We start from the raw sequence: 19921 nt of genomic DNA on the forward strand, positions 1-19921 counted from the left end.
ACAATATCCCCAGTCGAGGTCAACAGCTCCCCACCTCCACTGTAAACAGTGTTGACAGAAAGCTGCTTCCCCCTCCTGAGGCGCCGAACAGTTTGCCAGAATTTCCTCGAGGCCAACCGGTAGTCCTCCTCCATGGCCTCCCCGAACTCCTCCCAGACCCGAGTTTTTGCTTCTACAACCGCCCGAGCTGCCGCACGCTTGGTCTGCCGGTACCCATCAGCTGCCTCAGGAGTCCTATGAGCCAACCAGGCCCGATAGGACTCCTTCTTCAGCTTGACGGCATCCCTTACTTCCGGTGTCCACCACCGGGTTCGGGGGTTGCCGCCACGACAGGCACCGCCGACTTTACGGCCACAGCTATGGACGGCTGCATCAACAATGGAAGTGGAGAACATGGTCCATTCGGACTCAATGTCTCCAACCTCCCTCGGGATCTGGTTGAAGCTCTCCCGGAGGTGGGAGTTGAAAACTTCCCTGACAGCGGGTTCCGCCAGACGTTCCCAACAGACCCTCACGGTACGTTTGGGTCTGCCAAGTCTGTCCCGCTTCTTCCCCTGCCAGCGAATCCAACTCACCACCAGGTGGTGATCAGTTGACAGCTCAGCCCCTCTCTTTACCCGAGTGTCCAAGACATACCGCCGAAGGTCAGATGATACGACTACAAAGTCGATCATTGACCTCCGGCCTAGGGTGTCCTGGTGCCACGTGCACTGATGGACACCCTTATGCTCGAACATGGTGTTCGTTATGGACAAACTGTGACTAGCACAGAAATCCAATAACAGAACACCACTCGGGTTCAGATCGGGGAGGCCGTTCCTCCCAATCACTCCCCTCCAGGTGTCACTGTCGCTGCCCACGTGAGCATTGAAGTCTCCCAGCAGAACAATGGAGTCCCCGGTTGGAGCACTTTCCAGTACCCCTCCCAGGGACTCCAAGAAGGCCGGGTACTCTACGCTACTGTTCGGCCCGTAGGCCGAAACAATAGTGAGAGACCTATCCCCAACCCGAAGGCGCAGGGAAGCGACCCTCTCGCTCAGCGGGGAGAACTCCAACACATGGCGGCTGAGCTGGGGGGCTATAAGCAAGCCCACACCAGCTCGCCGCCTCTCACCGCGGGCAACTCCAGAGTAGAAGAGAGTCCAGCCTCTCTCAAGGAGTTGGGTTCCCGAGCCCAGACTGTGCGTGGAGGTGAGCCCGACTATCTCTAGCCGGTACCGCTCAACCTCCCGCACTAGCTCAGGCTCTTTCCCCCACAGTGAGGTGACATTCCATGTCCCCATAGCCAGAGTCGTTGTCCAGGATTTGGGTCGTCGGGGCCCCCGCCCACGACTGCTACCCATTCCACATAGCACCGGCCCCTTCTGATCCTTCCTGCGGGTGGTGGGCCTACGGGAAGGCGGGCCCACGTCGCTCCTTCGGGCTGTGCCCGGCCGGGTCCCGTGGGCAAAGACCCGGCCACCAGGCGCTCGCCTGCGAGCCCCAACCCCAGGCCTGGCTCCAGGGCGGGGCCCCGGTGACGCCAATCCGGGCGACGTACGCTTCCTTGCTTTAATTTCTTTCATAAGGGGCTTCTTGAACTGCTCTTAGTCTGACCCGTCACCTAGAACCTGTTTGCCTTGGGAGACCCTACCAGGGGCATTAAGCCCCGGACAACATAGCCTCTAGGATCATTCGGGTACTCAAACTCCTCCACCACGATAAGGTGGCAGTTCAAGGAGGAGGCCTTAATATCTACTATTTGAAATATTTATGTTAAAGACAAAGTGGTGGACATCACAAAATGGGCTGGTAAGCTTCTTTTCCTTTCCTCCCTCTTTGAAGCACAGGAGTCACCTCATTATGGACAGGCCCGTGCTTTCTTCCCACTTACCCGCAGTCACGCTCTCTGTCTGTAAAGCTCTTTTCTCAGAGGTGAGAAAAATATATACGCTCAATAAAAACGTGAGCTTGTTGGCGGAAAATGGAGCCAACTAGATCACAAAATTCTAATTCTAAAGTATACGGACAGATCATTGTTCCACACCCTTAATGTCATGTTTTGTTATTCAGACCTTCCATCCTAGCCCACAGTTGACTGTTGCTTTATTCCCATGAGCCCTTGAGGTAATTAAGCAGGTCTATTGATTTTTCTGAGTAAATGCTCGTCTTCTGTCATCCTTAATCGCTTTTCCGGCTAAAAGCCAACAGATGTACCTAAATACCTGCCTTTCACACTGTAATCCAGAACTGCTCTGGTTGGAGATAGATAAGAGAGGCAAAAAGACTATGTATGTTTTGACTTTCATCACTTTAAAACCACACACCTCTGTACCAGAGAGTCACGTCACTCTCACAGAACCCTATGATGCCCTCACAGCTATCTTTTCTAATTGACTCCCACTGAGATTGAACAGTGTTATCAAAGACAGTCATTCCTCACAACATTATTTAAAGGGATTTTCCCTCTGGTTATTCAGTGGAAGGAATAACCTGGTAAAGTCATCTACAGTTTGAGTAGTATTTTCTAATTTCAAGGCTTTTATGTTTTTCTTTTTTTCTTTTTTGATGCTTACATATAGTCCAGCCCCATTCATTCCATTCCTCAAGGTTATTGTGTCTAATGTGCCATATGTTATTGGGTTTATTGAGTTATGGAGATTATGCAAGTGTTAATTCATGAACAAGGATCTTTTGGTTAGCATCGCCGTTTTCAAGGCTCCTTCAGTCACAGCTGCCTCTCCTTTTGAGATGAGATTATTCATCAATGGAAATTGCAGCAGAATTGCAGAAGACATCAGCTGGTTTGTTGCCAGCTTTGGTCTTATTCAAAGTATTGAAAATGTAAATGAGATTCAGCTTTTATTTCCTTGTACATAATTTGTCCATGTATCACTGGCGATATCCCTTATAGGATTTTGACCTTGCTTTTGGTAAATGATATTTACCATATTGCAACAAAAATCAGGCTGCTAATGTGTCTCCAACAAATGCGACTCCAACCCTGCATCAATGCAGTTTTCTGTCTGAAGATTTCACCGTTCAGTTGTTGTTCATGCAGGTTTTGAACAAACTAAACTAAAAGTGCAAAAAGCATAGTGGGCAGTTTAGGGTCTTTTTTTTTTTCTTTGTTTTTGAGACTGATTTATTGGGGGTGAGGAGCATTCACAAATACAGGGAGCTGAAAAACAATTAAAAGAAAAATATGTCAATGTTATCCCCTGCACTCATATACATTTATTTCATCATAGCAAATAACACATTATGATGAAAATAGTTATTGTGCTTTCCATAATAATAGTCGTTTTGCAGAATAATTAGAAATGCAAATTGCTTTATCATTAATGCACAAGCTGCATTTAAGAGGTTTGACCTCATTCCTGACCTGACCCAATACTGTGATAAATTATGTGGTATTTGAAGAGTCCTTTACTGACTCAGTTGTGCTTGCTCTCCAGTGACTGTGTGTCATAGATAAATATTATAAATACAGATTGTCACCTGTTCCCTGGTCCTCTCAGGTTGTGTATAACCCCAAGAAGCTTCATTGTAAAATAACCTGGAAGGATCTAAGAGGAGAATTGGATAAATGTGAAGGAAAGGGGCTGCAGTGCTTCCTTTCTTATCTCCTTGAGCATAGAACATACTGAACTTATGAAGAGAGAGGAGATGATGCCCATAGTTCCGTGCAGCAGCAGCAGTATTTAAAGAGATGCACCATTTGGCTGTTCATGAAAACTACATGCACACTACATATCCACAGCTTGCATCGGCCGTAACAGCTTCAAAGCACAATCAAGTCAACATAACAAGTTGTTTACTGAGCTGTGCTTCTTAAGCTATTAGATGCATAGACTGATGATCAGATCATAATCAGCATGTTGACCATAACACAGTCTGCCTTTCTACGAAGCAATGTAAGATGTTTTCTTCTTCTTTTTTTGTTTTTACAGCTGCAGCATGTCTGAATTTTTTTTGTCCTTCATCCTCGGCTTCTTGTTTATCACCATATTTAACTTTCCAAACTTCCAGCTGGCTTTAAGAAAAACCCAGTGACAAGTTGTCATCCAAGTCATCATGGACTGCAGCTAATGATCTATTTTACCATTAAACTGAGAAAATATATGCGCACGTATAACCATGTGCTTGCAGACGCTCAGGCTAATCCCACCTCCATAACTTTTATGCACAGTGTTGAATGAAACTGAATATCCTTTTATTTAAGATTGTCTCCTCATGGACATCAGCAGCTGTGGCTCAGGAAGTAGAACGCATTGTCCACTCAACAGAAGGTCAGTGATTCGACCCCTACTTCCTCCACTTCACATACTGAAATGTCCTTGGGCAAGACGCTGAACTCCCCATTGCTCACAATGGCTGTGCTGTTGGTGTGTGTGTGAATGGGTGAATGTGAGGCTGGAGATGTTGGTGGGCCAGAAAAGCGCTACATAAATGCAGTCCATTTTCCATTTCTGCAAATAATTCTCCCAACAAAAGGCGACTCGGTAACAACCCTAAATTGATTGTGACAGGCTTAAAAGTCCAGGAAACTCATTCCATAGATTGCCAATTCACTTTGAGGACACAGGGGACAGTGCGTGTTTGCCTTCAGCTTTGAGTTCATTGAGACATTTAGCAGTTTCTATAGCAGCATCATCTGATGACTGTCAGTCTCCAGATGATTGTCTCCAGTGTTTGGAAGACTGCTTGGTTGCAGGGTAGTTGATAATATGAAGATGAAAGAAAAATCCTTGGAAAGTGTGTGAAATGTGAAAGCATGTGATGTGGATTATGTGGCACCTTGCATTCCTTGATCCATTTAATTGTTTGGTGATATGTTTTTTGTTGTTGTCGCTGCAGATTACTGACTTAGCCGCAATTGAGTCGAACAATGAATGTCTGGCTGTTCTGTGCATCAACTCTAGATAATAACTGAAATAGTAATTACGTCACCCGACTAATTAAGTAATTACTTAAGACAAATCCGCAGTGTTTATCGCCTACCACCACAGAGAAATTGGGTCTAATCTCTGATATCTCTGATGAGCTTTCCAACAAACACAATCAGCTCTGTTCGTGGGTGTGAAGCTGGTGGAAAACCACATCTTCATGCTGTATAACTCCTATCACCGGTCGAGTGCCTGCGCAGAGAAACTCGCATCCCTCATGTCGACCGTGTTGAGTGCCGTTTGTGCCTCAGTTTCAGTGCATCTTAGTCCTCATTCCAGTATCCCCTGCAAACATTTAAAAAAAATGTACAGTGTACTTATTTTCCATGTTTTGAACAGGCTTCAATGAGACCAACAGGCTCTTTCAGCAGAGGTAAATATTCCTCCTATGTGTGTTTCGCTTCAGAATTAACGTTTTGTTTGCCCTTGTCCAGATGGGTCCAAGTGGAGGCTATGTGTCTGCATTCGCAATCTACTGATGGAGTCTGTTTGGAGTTGTGTCTGTGCATTGATGAGGCTTTATTTTCCAATCTCCACACCCTCCTCTTGGGAGAGCTGGCTATGCGATGATGACTGGCTGTTATGTACAAGAGTATTTTAGTGGAAGCCACTATTTCTGCTAGATTTTTAGTGATTCCTTATCTATTTTGGCAACTGGTCCAAGGCTTTCAAGCGGCCAGCGTGATAATGGCATTGTTGTTTCATTTCACACAGTATATAGGCATTTTGGAGAAAATATTGCTGTCTGGTATATTCTGTGTATATATCCACTATGTATTGCTAATGTTTTTAAAAACTGCTTATTTCATACCACCTTTTCGAAGACCTTTAGGTGTTGTACAATACAAGTAATCCATAGATTTGAATCTCATTTAAGCAATGATTTTGAAAGCCTAGCTGTTTACCCCTGTTTATGGCCTTTTTGCTAAGCAGAGTTTCTGTTATCTTATAGGTACCGTTTTTTCCTGCTTGCTCAGTTGAAGTCTGACATATTTAAATTCTCTTCTGTCATAATGTCAGATGTGATAATATTCTGACTGTACATGCTGCTTTCCCTCGCTTCCCTTCTGTTCCCTCAATGCCACATTGTGTAGGGCTGTCAGATATTCAATACATAATGTCTGCACCAATAATACACTGTGAACAACACAAAGCCCACTCTGGGTGGAGACTTCGCCAACGTTTGCTTGAGATATTACCTATAATTGTCCAAAAAAGCACAAATGTGCCCCTCTGCAGCCTCGTCTCATTCTGTGAACAGCAGGTCAAGGCAACTGTCCATGATATCACGTGATAGTCCTTCACCTCCACCTCCCTCTCGGGTGCTGTCCATGCCTCCCCATGTGCTCTGGTAACCAGCTCAGAGCCCGTTCATTCAGCAAGTGATCCGCTTGGTGAACAAGGAACTGACGACAATTCTGTGCTCTCTATGGAGTTTGGCACATGAAATAAGTAAATGCCTGTCTGCCATGTGCACTCTTTCCTTATTTATTTAATGACTTTTAGTTTTATTTATTTTCTTAAGCTTAGCTCAACATAGTCCCAGACAGCTGTCTGTTTTGCTTGTAATTGTCTGTGCATGTCTGTCTCCTCTCTGTTTGTACTTAATGTGTTCAGACTGGAAATGAACTGAAAGTCAAGCTGTGTGTGTTAACCCGAAAGACGAAAGTACCAACTGTACAGATGTTAGCTGTGACAGCGCAGCCTCTTACTAAAAGCTGGAATTATGCTTCTCCGCATACCATACAAGTGAAGTAGCAGCTCCAAAAGGAGGCCGGTCACAGCATCCAGGTCTGATTCCTGAGCCATCATATAAAGACAATGTTTTGTCACGCTCTAAGGCGTCTCATTCAGACGCACAAGGTACCCCTCAGCTTCTGATGCCTGCTACGCAAATGTGGTTTCACCACATTGTATAGGTAAAATGAACAGTTAGCAGTTAATATACAGGAACTTAAGCACTACATCTATCATAGGGCATAGACATTCTATTTACGTAGACCAGGCTCCTGAAGATGTGTCCTCCTTACTGAATATTATGTAGTCATGCAGGTTCATGCTTTTAACAACCCTTTGTGCACTGGAATTAGAAATGACATGAAATGTGATTGTAGTGATCTGTATTTCCAAAGAGTGTTTGCTGTCAACCTGCTGCCACAGTAACAAAAGAGCCTTAAAAGGGGGTCTGCTTTATCTGGGTTTACACCATGGAGAGAGAAGAACTTGACATCCATGCCTTCCTCAGTGCAGCAGTCTCATGGTGGATTTAGAGCCATTAGACATGGCATTGTGCAGCCTGTAGTTTGATCTGAGGCACAAAAATCATCCCTGTGGCTCTGAGGCAACACAAGTAGGATGACCATATTTTCAAACCCCTTAACCAGGGCCTTTAAGTGTTCTGCACATTTATGCATATATGCACCATAGGTGTGGATGGAGAATGATTTCTGCTCTTAGCACACCCACCAAGTGCACACCATGAACGCAGCATTTTCATTGCTGGTACTTTATGAAGGAAGGAATAAATCGCTTGGAGTGCTTCAGAAAAAAGCTTCTTCTTCGGCCTGCAGCTAACCATTAGCATATTGACAGGTTCTGTCAAAAAAGGGGCACAAGCAACATAGCGACAAGTTGTCAGCTCTGAAAGATTTTAAATGCCTCCATAAGGTATGCACTTTTGGATTCTTCCTTTAAAGTAGGTGCCTTGGTTAATACCTATGAATACAGGTCACAAATGACCATGAATGGCTTTGAATTGCAAAGCCAGGTATGAAGATCTTATACTGTCATGTTCGGGACATACTGACCTTATGAGTTTCAAAAATGAGAACATGCTCTGACTCTTAATTTGTCCTTTACTATGTCAGAAGTGGAACATTGTCGCTTTGTCTAGATTTAGACTAATGTCCCAGAGGACAATATATTTTCACAGCCAGTGCATCGCAGAAACACACAGACTGGACCAAAGACATGTTGCACCCTCTGTGGTGTCTTTTTATTTATTGTTGGTCATTGTGTTTAATTGAGTTTTGTCTCTTTTGTAGTTAATAGTACAAATAGCTGTACAGAGGACACCCGTCGTATATTTAGAACTGATAATCAGCTGGCAGCAACACACAGGCTGCAAAATCTAAAGTCTATATAAATCTCTAAATGGAATTTTGGACTTTATTGTTGGGTTTGGAACTGCAGCAAGGACTAGATGGCGTGATGTTGTTATTCCACTTGTGTTGAATTGACATTTAATGCAATTGTAGCTGAAAGGTGTTCTTTAATTTAACATAATATTCTAGTCTGTCCATCTTTACATACCTTAATATGATTTATGATATCTCAGTCTCAAGACACAGCTGATATGACTCATTACAAGAACTTCATCCATCCAAGCATACACGATGAAGAAAACACATGATTATATTGTTTATATACATGACACAAGCAATACTTTAGAAACAGCTTAATCATAACTTAATACAATGTCAACTCATAATCCTATATAGCAGATTCCCCTTGAAACTTTAAAGGTATGCAGCATGTCCCTTTATACAACAATGTGAACATAAACTTACTTTATGAAGTGGCAAAGAACTGTGTGGAAACGGTAGAAAGTCAGCCTCAAAGCATTTCAATCTCTTGTGTTGCTTGTAATAAATTTTTCCACAAGGTTTCATCTTGATAACACATACCCCATCTTTTGGAATGCCCTCTGTTATGTGTGAATACATGTGCCGTATGCGCTAGTGACTGTGTGGTGGTGCTTCCACACTACAATAGATCAGACTACACTGCTGCACATGTGGATGGTCAGATAAAACTGGCAGCCCAGACTGTTGAGGTCTGTCCTTTAGCTCTGTGGCTTTGTTAACAGCTGCCTCCAAATAGGTTTTGCTCACACGCTGTGATTGCATTAAGCAAAATGGAGAAGGGGCTCACATTTCCTCGGACCTCCAAATCACTAAAACCGCTGCTGACTGTGACATCATAACAGAGCGTGCACTGAGAGCGTGTAGATTGACCTGATCTGCTTCTTGTGATCTGAAGCTGAAGGAATACAAGAGATTTTTTCCTCTACAGCAGCCTGACAGACGTCGACTTTACATAGCAGGGCTAATTAGCGGCCACATCAGCTGGTTATCATACTGTCATAATTGTCATAGTGACTGGTCAGAACACGTTGCTATTTGTGTTCATAATAATATGATATCAAACACAAACACAGTCACAGTGGAGGCTCGTTTGGTTACACAGACCTGTTCTCCATGATGTGCTTACTACAGTGTAACATTCCAAATTACATTATACAGTAAGTGACATTTTGCACACTAGGGTGAAAAGATGTGTTTTATTTCATGTTGCCAAATCAGATTCCAGACCAGCAGAATACAAAACACCTGGTTTAGTGGTCATGGAGAATCTAAATATTGTTAATAAATTAATAACCTGCATTACTGTACTGACAAGCATCAGAAGACTTAGACATTTCCACTATGAAACAGCTACAAGGCCAACAACACAAAGTGAGCAAGTTGAGCTAATTACAAGCTACTTGTTAATGCTCAAAGTTACTTTTGACAAATAGTCTTGCCAATACACAACTACTGGTGTGCCTGAAAGTGCAGTCCATCACATCATCTAAAAGCATTTGAAAATTTCTGTAATTCGAAATTCTTTTCAAGTCATGCTGTTTTACACGCGATGGTTAACATCTCACAAAGTACACTTTAAATAATACAAAGCATGAAGGCATTTAGCAGAAATGGCTTCAACACACATCTAAACACTGTAAGCAATACACAGGACCGACAAGTATTTATGTAATCTGAAAGTGGCAGTTTCTTATGTAGTATAGTACATCCTTACAGAACAATGCAAGTGATAATCACCGTCTTTTATAATACAAACTATTTGATATAGATAATTTCTATATATACAGTGTGGTTTACCCCTCACATTGTGGAAAGTTATACTAGCAGAAACTTATATCCATCGACCATCATTATTTACATGGATTCTATTTCCATTTTTTTTTTATAATGTTACTATACATGACCAAGTAAATCTTATAAATGCCAGGATTTGTAAACTGGATTGTCATCATTTAAACATATTTTCCAAAACTGAATAAAGTGCTCATCAAATATGTTTTCATTTAAATGGCTTTTGTACATTGAACATTGGATGTTGTTTATGCTGGCGACCTTCAGATGACATTCTAGTGTATATTCCTCCATCGTGTATTTAAACCTGCACAGGTGTGTTCAACTTCATCTGCTGAGCTATGTATTAAGTTTTCAAAAAGCATCATAGTAACTCTTACACTGCTTCAGCAGAACAGTGTGCCTTTTTCTGTAGTTCTTCCACTCAGACTATTTTAGGTATTTAGCTGATGCACCTGTTCAAAGTGGATGTTGATGATGGTTGATGGATGCAGTGGCTCAGAACGGGACAGTCTTCCTAATCACTGGGCTGTCTCACCATCAGTATGCCCCCCTTGACATACATTTAAGTTTGTTTTTTAACATGTGAAACTGGTCTCATCTTTCATCCTCACTCCTCCATCTTCAGCCTCAGCTTCAACAACAGCGGCTCCGTTGCTGAGCGGAGCGTCACTCAGGGTGCTGCGGAGCGTCACCCGGGTGACACTAAGCGAGTGCTTCCTGGGATTGGTGTGATGTGGCCGATGGCACATGACCTCCTTGAACATTTCTCTAAAGCGTGTGGACATGAGGTTGTACAGGATCGGGTTGACTGCTGAGCTGAGGTAGAAAAACACTCCGGAGATGATGTGCACATACTGGAAGATTTCCAGGTGGCTGTCAGTCCAGTCACTGATGAAACTCCACATGAGGCGGTCAGTGTGAAACGGGGCCCAGCAGATTGCAAAAACCACCACTAAGATGACTGGAAAAAAAGCAAAAGAGAGATCGAGAACGTTAAAAACAGGGTATTTTAATAGAAATACACTGATCAGTGCTGCCCCGTGCTCTCTCTTTTCGCACTTAAATTGTTCTTCTGGCGGTTGTGTATCAGTGATGCAGAGATATTCTGCCTTGTGCATGCAACCTTTGGTTTAGTTCTATACATCAGTGTTAATAAATATTCTGATACATGATTCATCTGTGTAGTATGATCATTAGTACTCATCCTTAGCATTTCTCCTGGTTTTGGAGTGGCCCTCATAAAAGATCTTGTAGAATTAATGACCAGCCATGACTCCAATACATCATCAGAGACCAAACGTAGAACAGAAAGTATGCATAAAGATCGAAAGAGGAGGATCTTCACAATGCCGGCCAAGATTTTCACCTCCGTCATTGTGCTTTGAAATTTAATATCATATTTTACTTGAGGGATCATTCTTTTCGACAAAGTTAAAGGAATTACTGAGGCCAAAAAATGACTGAATTTACAGCAGCTTCTCTAAAAGATGCCATGAAAACCAAAACAAGGCAAAGACCTTGTACTGCTGTCTGCAAGGTTCTTCAGATTTTTATGTTAGTGATTCAGATTCAGATTCAGATTGGCTGCAAAGTTAGACATGGTTCACTGAAAGATCTTAATTGGTGCAGCTTGTTAGGGCTGAATGCCCTAACAAACCCAAATTTCAGCAATTGTCCTGAACAAGCAAATACTGAGGCATTTACATTTCCAAGGAAATGGTTTGTCACAGTTGAGCTGTAACTGTTATTTGAATAAAGCTGAGAAGGTAGAGCCATTAAGAGCGTCAGTGGTCCTGTTTTTTACCTGTGCTATTATAGTGTATACAAATGATTAACATAGGAAAGGTATAACATGTATTACTTTACTATACATTTTCACAGACCTTGTTTCCTGTATTTACCTTTATTAGTCCGCTCATGTCATGCATGATGAGCATTGCTCTTAAAGGTCATGCAGTTATACAGATGTTCTCCCAGGAGTTGACACAAAGTCTCTGCTACTCCTCAACAGCCGGAGCTGTTCATGGCGTCAGCGTCAAAAGTAGTTCCTGACCATTTGATTTGAACTGCACCTTCTCTGTGCTTCTCTGACCTTTAGGCTGCCATCCTCGAACCCACGATGATGCAAATCCTCCAGGAATGCTCTGACCTTTTTAAAGGTAGAAAACCTGATTCTAAATCTTTACAACTCCAGATGTCTTATTCTTGACGTCTCTGAGGTGAAGACATGACTATGAGTAGACGACCGAATTTTGATGGCTGTGCGGCAAAAATATTCAATAGATTATGTAAAGCAACATCTAGGTCTCGCAAGGTTATTTTTTGTATTCTGTTTTATTTTATTATTATTATTATTATGTATGAAAAATGTTTACCTCTACATTTGCTTTCACCTTCACCTCTGAGCAATATGAAAACACGTGGGCTACATCAATAGGCTTATGTGACAGTCTGCGACAAACCCTGTTTGATCTGAAAGTGTCTAAATTTCATATGGAGGAAATGTTAATAACATCTACATGTAGGTGTAACCTTTTATTATCTTCAGTATATATTGTTTATTTATCAGCATTTATTTATTATTTATGTTCATAAGCAGCTGTAACATATGTATGGGAGAAATGAAATGCCTCATGGATTAAATTTTTATCAACATATCAGTTTTCTCAATGAGAATATCTCCAAAATGTTCACCTCAGACATATTTAATTGTTTATTCCCAGTTGATACAGATGGGTGCAGCAGCTGCAGCTGACTTTAGTGTTATTTACGGGGTTTGACAATGAAACCTGATGATAATATGGCACCTGTTCCTGCATGACTGGTGTCTACTGGACCAACTCACATTGCCGATTTCTGAGCCTCATTCTGGTGCCAATTAAATGCATGAGCTCTCCATTTGAATAGTTGCTCTCTGTTCTCCAAAATGTACGTGACTGGAAACAAAACCTCTATGTGCCATAGCTAGTTAATATTGCACTTCCTGTAATGGCTGCACTCTCTCTACATTGCTAGGACAGCAGCTAGTAGCTATCTTGCTATCTTGTGGCTGTATGTCACTTGAAAGGATTCCAATATTGACCGGTGCAACAAATCTTTAAAAGCAATTTCATGTGAAAGGTGGAACACGTCAAATTTAATGAAGCATCTGGCAACATACATGATACACGTGAAAGCGGAGAGACGCACCGTGTTTGACTGCTTGTGTGATCCCACTGCCAAGAGCATTAGCTGGCAGTGTGGACTTCCCCGGCCCCCGTGATGGGGAGAAGGTTAATGATGATGATAGCAGCCTTTCCTCAGGTTAGCAATAAAACTTTAATCGCAAATCTTGCCTTTATAAAGAACAAAAAGGGTCGGGCAATTGAACACGTATATCTCTGAATGGCTAAGTGCATCACTGGTTGTGTTTTTGTGGGTGTTCTTTGTCGTTATGTTTTGATAATTTACAGTGCCGTTGCTGGGGTCTCTTGTGGCTCCAAGCAAGAAATCCCTGGTGCCCTCACCCCATCCATATATGCCACAAAGATTTGGATTTTGCACACATAAATGCACAATTTTTGGGGACATTTGAGATGAATACTGAAAAAATAGATTAGTGGTTTTCAAAGTGAGGTCCAGGGACCAACAGAGGTCCCTGAAAGCCCAGGCCTACCAATAATTGTTGTTGTGAAAAAGTGGCCAGGGCCCCCCTAGTGGCCGGGGGCTCCAAGCAACTGCCTGGCTTGCCTGTCCTCAAGCCCCACCCTGGCTAATTTAATGGTCTGCATCCGAAGAACGAAGCTGCTGCTCAACGACATGCTCTTTGTCAGCGAGAGAGGTAGTGGGGAAAACAGCGTGTACAGCCAGATTATTTTTGCATGTAACTTTGTGAATTAAGGGTTTATTTTCACCAAAATTCTGATTCTGAGAGCCAATGACTCTCCTTTATTGTCTACAAGAAGTAAGACCCCAGGAACATCTCTGGGCTGTGAGGTGATTTTGGTGTAGTGGCCTCCCTTGATACTGCAGCATCATGTGATGCACAATGGCCCAAAAAAGCATTTTAAATTTCTGACCTCTAACCTCATCAAATCTCTGAAATACTGATATCACCCTCAAAGAATAAATTGGGCACTAATTGTTCCATTCGCAGCTGAGTGAGGCACACAGCTCTGAAAGGAAAGGAGTCTTAGCAAAGAAAAACGAAGATCAGGAAGTTTTGATACTCACACAACATTTTAGTGACCTGTCGGCGCCGTGCCTTCTGCTGCTGTGTTCGACAGAAGCTGTCCCGTCCAAAGCCCGACTTGGCCTCCATTGCTTGTTGCATCTTCTCTCGCTTCAGTTGTAGCCCGATGAGCATGTAGAGAGCGCTGATGGTGAGCATGGGCAGGATGAAAAATAACAATGTGGTCACCTGGATGGTCAAGTTGTACATCCAGTGAGGTCTCACCAGCGTACAGATTGCTGAGTTGGGAATCTCCACGCTTATGTTCCCAGCAGGGCCGATGGAGTGACTGTGAAGGACGTCAATCCCATGCAGGCTTGTGTTTGGCAAAGCGCACAACACAGACACACCCCACACTGTAAGGATGACCCGCTTGGCATGGGTGCGTGTTACAACATACCTTGCGCGTAGTGGGTGCACCACAGCAATGTAACGCTCCACGCTGAGTGCTGTCACATTGAGGATAGACGCCAAGCAAACAGTCTCAAAAAGGAATGTTTTAAAGTAGCAGCCGCCCTTCCCCAGGAGGAAGGGGTAGTTCTGCCACAGCTCATACAGCTCTAATGGCATGCCGAGCAGCAGCACCAGCAGGTCTGACACCGCCAGGCTGAACAAGTAGTAGTTTGTTGGTGTCCACATCACTTTGTTGCGTGCAATGACAGTGCACGTCAGCACATTCCCGACCACACCCACCATGAAGATGACCAGGTAGATGAGGCACACTGGAAGGAACACAGATGATCGACGAGGCCCCAGATATTTCTCCAGGTACTCTGCCTCTGTCAGACATGCATCCTCAGGCTGCATGCCGACCATGGCAGAGGTCAAATTGGCACACCTTTCCCCTGGAGGACAAAGCCACTCGCCTCTCTCTGCCATTAGGTCCAAAGAGCAGTTGTAAGAAGCTGACATCCTGCTGAAGCTATCTGAGAAAAAAAAGAAAAACATCACGTAGCAAAAGTTTTGAACACTCGCATGAGAAAAAAGACTGATGGGTGAAACAGAATTCTACTTAAACAGGAATCAAAGTTTATATTACTGTAAATGTGCATGTGTCACAAATTAGGAAGGAGCTGTTTCACATCTTGATATTCATCTCTCTTCATCATATTTCCTGACCAGTTGCTAAAGCTCTGAATTAGATTAGCTGTGACTGTTGTTTCTGCCAATGAGTTTTGAATTCACTTCTGACAGCGAACAGAAGAATGAGTGATTGAAGAAGCCTGAATTTCCATCTGTTTCTGTCCCTTATGGTATAGCTCAAAATTGTCAGAAGCTTTGCCTGGGTGCTTTAATGAATACAAATATGCAGACATTTCTTGAAACTAATTGCAAAGTACCCAACAAAGAGATTGTTTTGTGGATGCCAGCCAGTACTACTATGTAAAATATAGAGTAGTGAATATAGACTAGTCAACCAGACTAATCTGCAATTAGAGGTCCTATGATGGGAGACTGAAGACTGCGGCTGAGCCTGAAGTTGCTGGTCTGCTATTGTTAATGCTACCTGCTCAGCATCAAACAGCAGACAGACAGTTAGCAACTAGCTGTTGAACATTTAGTGACTAAAGAGATAGATTTCTGCATTTGATGGAGACCAAAACAGAGCAGAAAGGGTTAAATGTTTTAAAATGGAAACATTTCTTTGATCTGGAAATGCACACAGTAAAATGGGGTCAATACACAGGGGGAGGCCTTGGAACAATGGTTCAACAGCAACAGTTTGGAACAAGACACTGCAATGAAAGCTCCTCTTTCTTGTTCTTACTATTACCTCGACCCTTTGATGCTCAGTGGGTGGAGAATGGCAGTGACAGTGGTGGAGGCTCCATTCACTGTATGACTCACTACATAATCAGTTGACGGTGTCGCTGTTCTGTTTGTCCTTTATGAACACAAAGTCACTGCGTCACTAGATTAAAGTGACCCAAGATGGAAGATTTAGTAATATTATCAACCCTGTGGCACATCCTGAGTGGAGACAGATTGTTCTTTATATTTCTGTACATTATTTCTCCTGGACAGATTCACAGAGTGAGCACAGTTAATTATCCCTGGAAGCTGCCAAGGACACAGTCTGATCTGTTTACACCTAAGCAGCTGTACTGTGATTTGGTTAAAGGAAAAGTTAAACATTTTGGGAAATTAGTGAAATTCGTATGTGAGATGGAAAATTCACAGGTTTTTTTGCAAAGGTTATGAGCGGACTATTTCCTGGCAAGGACTGGTTGACTGGCAACCAGTAGAGACTACAGGGAGTTACCACTCCCAGCCACGACATTGTCAAACACATAACATAGCATGACATACAACAGCAAATTGTCATATTAACTTTTTAGGTTTTTACAGATTAAACATGAGTTTGTGTTTTTCTTTGTGCTAAGATGGGCTAACCAACAGCTGGCTATAGCCCTACATTTACTGCACAGATATGACAGTGCTATCAATCTTGTCCGCTATGAACTATTCCTTTAAAGGCACCTCAACAATGGTAATGAAGGCGTGCGACTGCTGCACTTCCATTCCTCAGATTTAGCCTGCCAGTCTGGGGATCAAAACAGGAGCCTTTCTCTGACCTTTGGATCACTGCTTGTGCATTGCAGTAGAAGGAATAGATCAGCAGATTCTCATTGCCAACATTACGTCCTTGAGAAGCACTGCCTACTGTTCAAAGGAGCGCATATCAGAAAGCAGTATATATGTGATCTTTGGAGGCCTCTGAAGTTCCAGTTGAAGTAATTTGGTAGTAATTATACTCATGGGTGAAGGGCTTTACGTGAACTTGTACAAGATGAAAATTCAGAACATGGTAATTGGTTGGTAATTCCATCATGAAAGGACAGTTTGCATGTAAAGGATTTTTGATGTGTTATTTGTTTGTAAGTTCATAACATGAATTTTGATGATGCTTTACAGAGGAAATTGTTGGTGGATTTACAAAGAGATGTTGCTGGACTCAAATAGGATGTGGTGAAATTAGCCAAAACCAAAAACAACAACAACAACAAAACCCTCTTTGCCATCATGCTTGAGGTGACGTAGGAGAAAAATGAATCGGTCAATAACCTAAATGTAAATTTCTGACTTAGACATAAAGTGTAATTGTATTAACATTTTTCTGAGTGACAGCTGGATAATGAGAAAGGCGTGAAGAAGGAAAAACGCTTTCCTGGCAGTTACACATGAATGACTATTGATGATAAGCAGGAAAACACAACACTGATTATTTTTCCCTATGTTTACGTACAGTCAGAGGTTTTTCAGCCTCTGACTGGAGTTACTGTTTTAATTATAGAGATGAGTTTTATGTCTGTTGACTGAAGCCTTTAACCTAGACCGACAATGAGCTTGAAACCCAATCATTTGTAAGCAGTGTTATTAGTAAACAGCACAGCACATCATTATGATGAATCTCATACCATAAACCGACATGGCTTTAGGGTGCAGCCACTAATGACTTCTTTCCTCTATACTTTATAGATTTTCATACTATCCCCTGATGTCCATAAAGACAGTTGTTACATGGCCATCATACTAACAGGAGGCTAAAAAAAAAAACCCCTTAGTGTTTTATTATTTCAGCATATTCTGCAGATGGAACCCCAGAGGCAAGTTTAGCATGCAAAAGCATGCTTGCATTCTTGCCAGTATATATTTGAAATATCATGGTAGATTTTATGAAATAAAATCTGTAATGAATAATTCAGTCATTTAGAATACAGGATCTATAGTGGATTTGATGTATTTAGGCATGACACGTAATATTTTTTAAATCATGAGCATTCTGCAAGTCATGTATGTCTGACATTCTTGCTCAAAAGTCTGTGCAACATAATTTTCATGCTTTTTTAATCTATTACATTAGCTAAATGTGCTAATGATGTCTTTAATTGCTGTGTTATAAATTAATAGATATAATATGTCCTCAATTGTTTATTTTCAAGCAATCATCTATGACAGCATGTCTTTTGATGCTTCTAAAGTTAGATCATTGCTGTGCCAGCCTTATTACACCCAAAAGGATTAAAACAAAGACACAACGCTTATTTTCCTAAAGCCAGTGAACGACAGTGGCTGTCTGGAAAAGGATTTCAGGCTCTCCCATTTGATCACCTGCTGACCACAGATGGTATTCTCCAAGGTTAGATGGTAAATTATGCTTTATTGATCTCCAGCGAGGTTCAAGCACAGAATGAGGGAAACTCATGCTCTGCTTTTGCTGTGCTGCAGTTGTAGGCTACTATGTCTTTCACAGTGATTCAGTCTGACACAAATCCACCAAATAAAAATCTGATCCGGTTTTTGTCTCGGAGTCAACACAAAGCTGCTTCCTATCAGAGCCAAAAATATTACTTTGTCAGACTAAATGAGTTTAAGTGCTTGGATGCCTGCTTCTGCTTTCTTTCTGCTCAATTATGGTTCTATAGAGTCTCATGCACTCTGTCGGGATTGTGCGAAGCCAGAATGTGGGATTTCTCAGGCACTCATCTCTGCCAACAGGTCATTTTAAGGTACCACTTTAATAACTCCACAGACATTTCAATCCATCAATTGATGCTCTGACGACACAGAGCTTCTCTGTGTGTCTGTGTGCACGCTACACCTTTCATGACTTCATTTGATATTTGTGCTTACTCTTCACATTTATTACTCCAATATGATATGCTTTTCTGGTCACTGCCATCTTCTTTTTATCTGTTCTGATGTACTTATTTATTAATATTGGGCATTGTTACAAATTTACAAGCGGAAGGAGGCAATAGAGTCTAGGAGAGAGATGACATACAGCAAAGGTCCTCACTGTGTTTAAATGCTTATTTATATTGTGTTACGTTTTGGCTGCATGGGCCACCAGGATACTGAGTACTGCATTTTCCAGAGATGCATTTTTTTTTCTCATTCTTGTGTTAATCTAATAAAATTTCAGTGGCTTTAGTTCAATGAGTTTTCCCCCTGCAATCCTGTTATGTGCAATCTGGCAGTGGCTTTCACACAGGGACAACACTTACGTAAATGAAGATGACATATGAGACACAAATTTAATTACAGCCTCAGTTTTGTATCCGAAGCAGATCCAATTTTGCTGGTTTTAGGTGCAACAGAGAAGTCTGAAAATGTGTCTTTAATATGAAACATAAATTCATCAAGTTATTTATTAACAAATGAATGCTATTGTAACCACTGTTCACATACAGTAGATCACATGTGTTTAGGGAGCCCCTGCATGTCCACTTTATTATATTAGCTTATAATAATATAAGAAAATGAAGTTTTTAATTTCAATTACATCTACAGTATTCTTTAAAAAGTGATATTGTTAAAATATATATAACTGAATGTATATAATATATAATCATTCAAAACAAAGTTTACCTGTCTTACCTGTAATTAGCTCCCTTGTTGTTATCCTGGTGTAAACACGGACTAATGTCTTGAGTGGAGCGTGAACAATGTGCTGCTCTCTCAGTCCACTCTCCTCCCGTTCTGTCGCTCTCTCCTTAAGCCTCACTCACGATTGCACACATACTTACAATACACACACGAACACACATGAACTCTCTCTCTCTCTCTCTCTCTCTCTCTCTCTCGCTCTCTCTCTCTCTCTCTCTCTCTCTCTCTCCCTCTCTCTTTGCCCCGCAGTGTCATTACTATGATGTTAATAGGCTAATGGTATGAGAACAGGTGTACTGCTTAGAACAAAAAATCTCATGCACGGACACTGAGCTTCCAGTCTTCCAGCGTGAATTCCTTGCAGCCTGCTTCTGTATTAATTTTCACACAACCCACTGGCACCACAATATGCAAGGTGGAGTTTCCTTAGAACCACAGTGTGACAGTTGAAT

General features: G+C 42.1%; 1 protein-coding gene across 1 annotated transcript; it reads right to left on the reverse strand.

Annotated features, from left to right (window-relative positions):
• Positions 1 to 10443: 10443 nt before the first annotated feature.
• Positions 10444 to 19544, reverse strand: nmur1a (neuromedin U receptor 1a). Its single transcript, XM_070961527.1, has 3 exons — positions 19461 to 19544; positions 14081 to 15004; positions 10444 to 10829 (listed from the first exon to the last, which is right to left on the reverse strand). The coding sequence occupies exons 2-3, from the start codon at positions 14988 to 14990 to the stop codon at positions 10444 to 10446; spliced, it is 1296 nt and encodes a 431-aa protein (XP_070817628.1). The 5' UTR covers positions 14991 to 15004; positions 19461 to 19544.
• Between the last annotated feature and the right edge of the window lie 377 nt (positions 19545 to 19921).

Source organism: Chaetodon trifascialis, chromosome 4 (assembly GCF_039877785.1).
Source record: "Chaetodon trifascialis isolate fChaTrf1 chromosome 4, fChaTrf1.hap1, whole genome shotgun sequence".
Classification (NCBI taxonomy): Eukaryota; Metazoa; Chordata; class Actinopteri; order Chaetodontiformes; family Chaetodontidae; genus Chaetodon; species Chaetodon trifascialis.

Excerpts from the sequence above, each read along its gene's own strand:
- nmur1a (XM_070961527.1), bottom strand. The coding sequence starts at position 14,990 with ATGTCAGCTTCTTACAACTGCTCTTTGGACCTAATGGCAGAGAGAGGC. Across the intron at positions 10,830-14,080 it reads ACAGGTCACTAAAATGTTGT|TCATCTTAGTGGTGGTTTTT; the intron begins GTGAGTATCAAA and ends CTTTTTTTCCAG.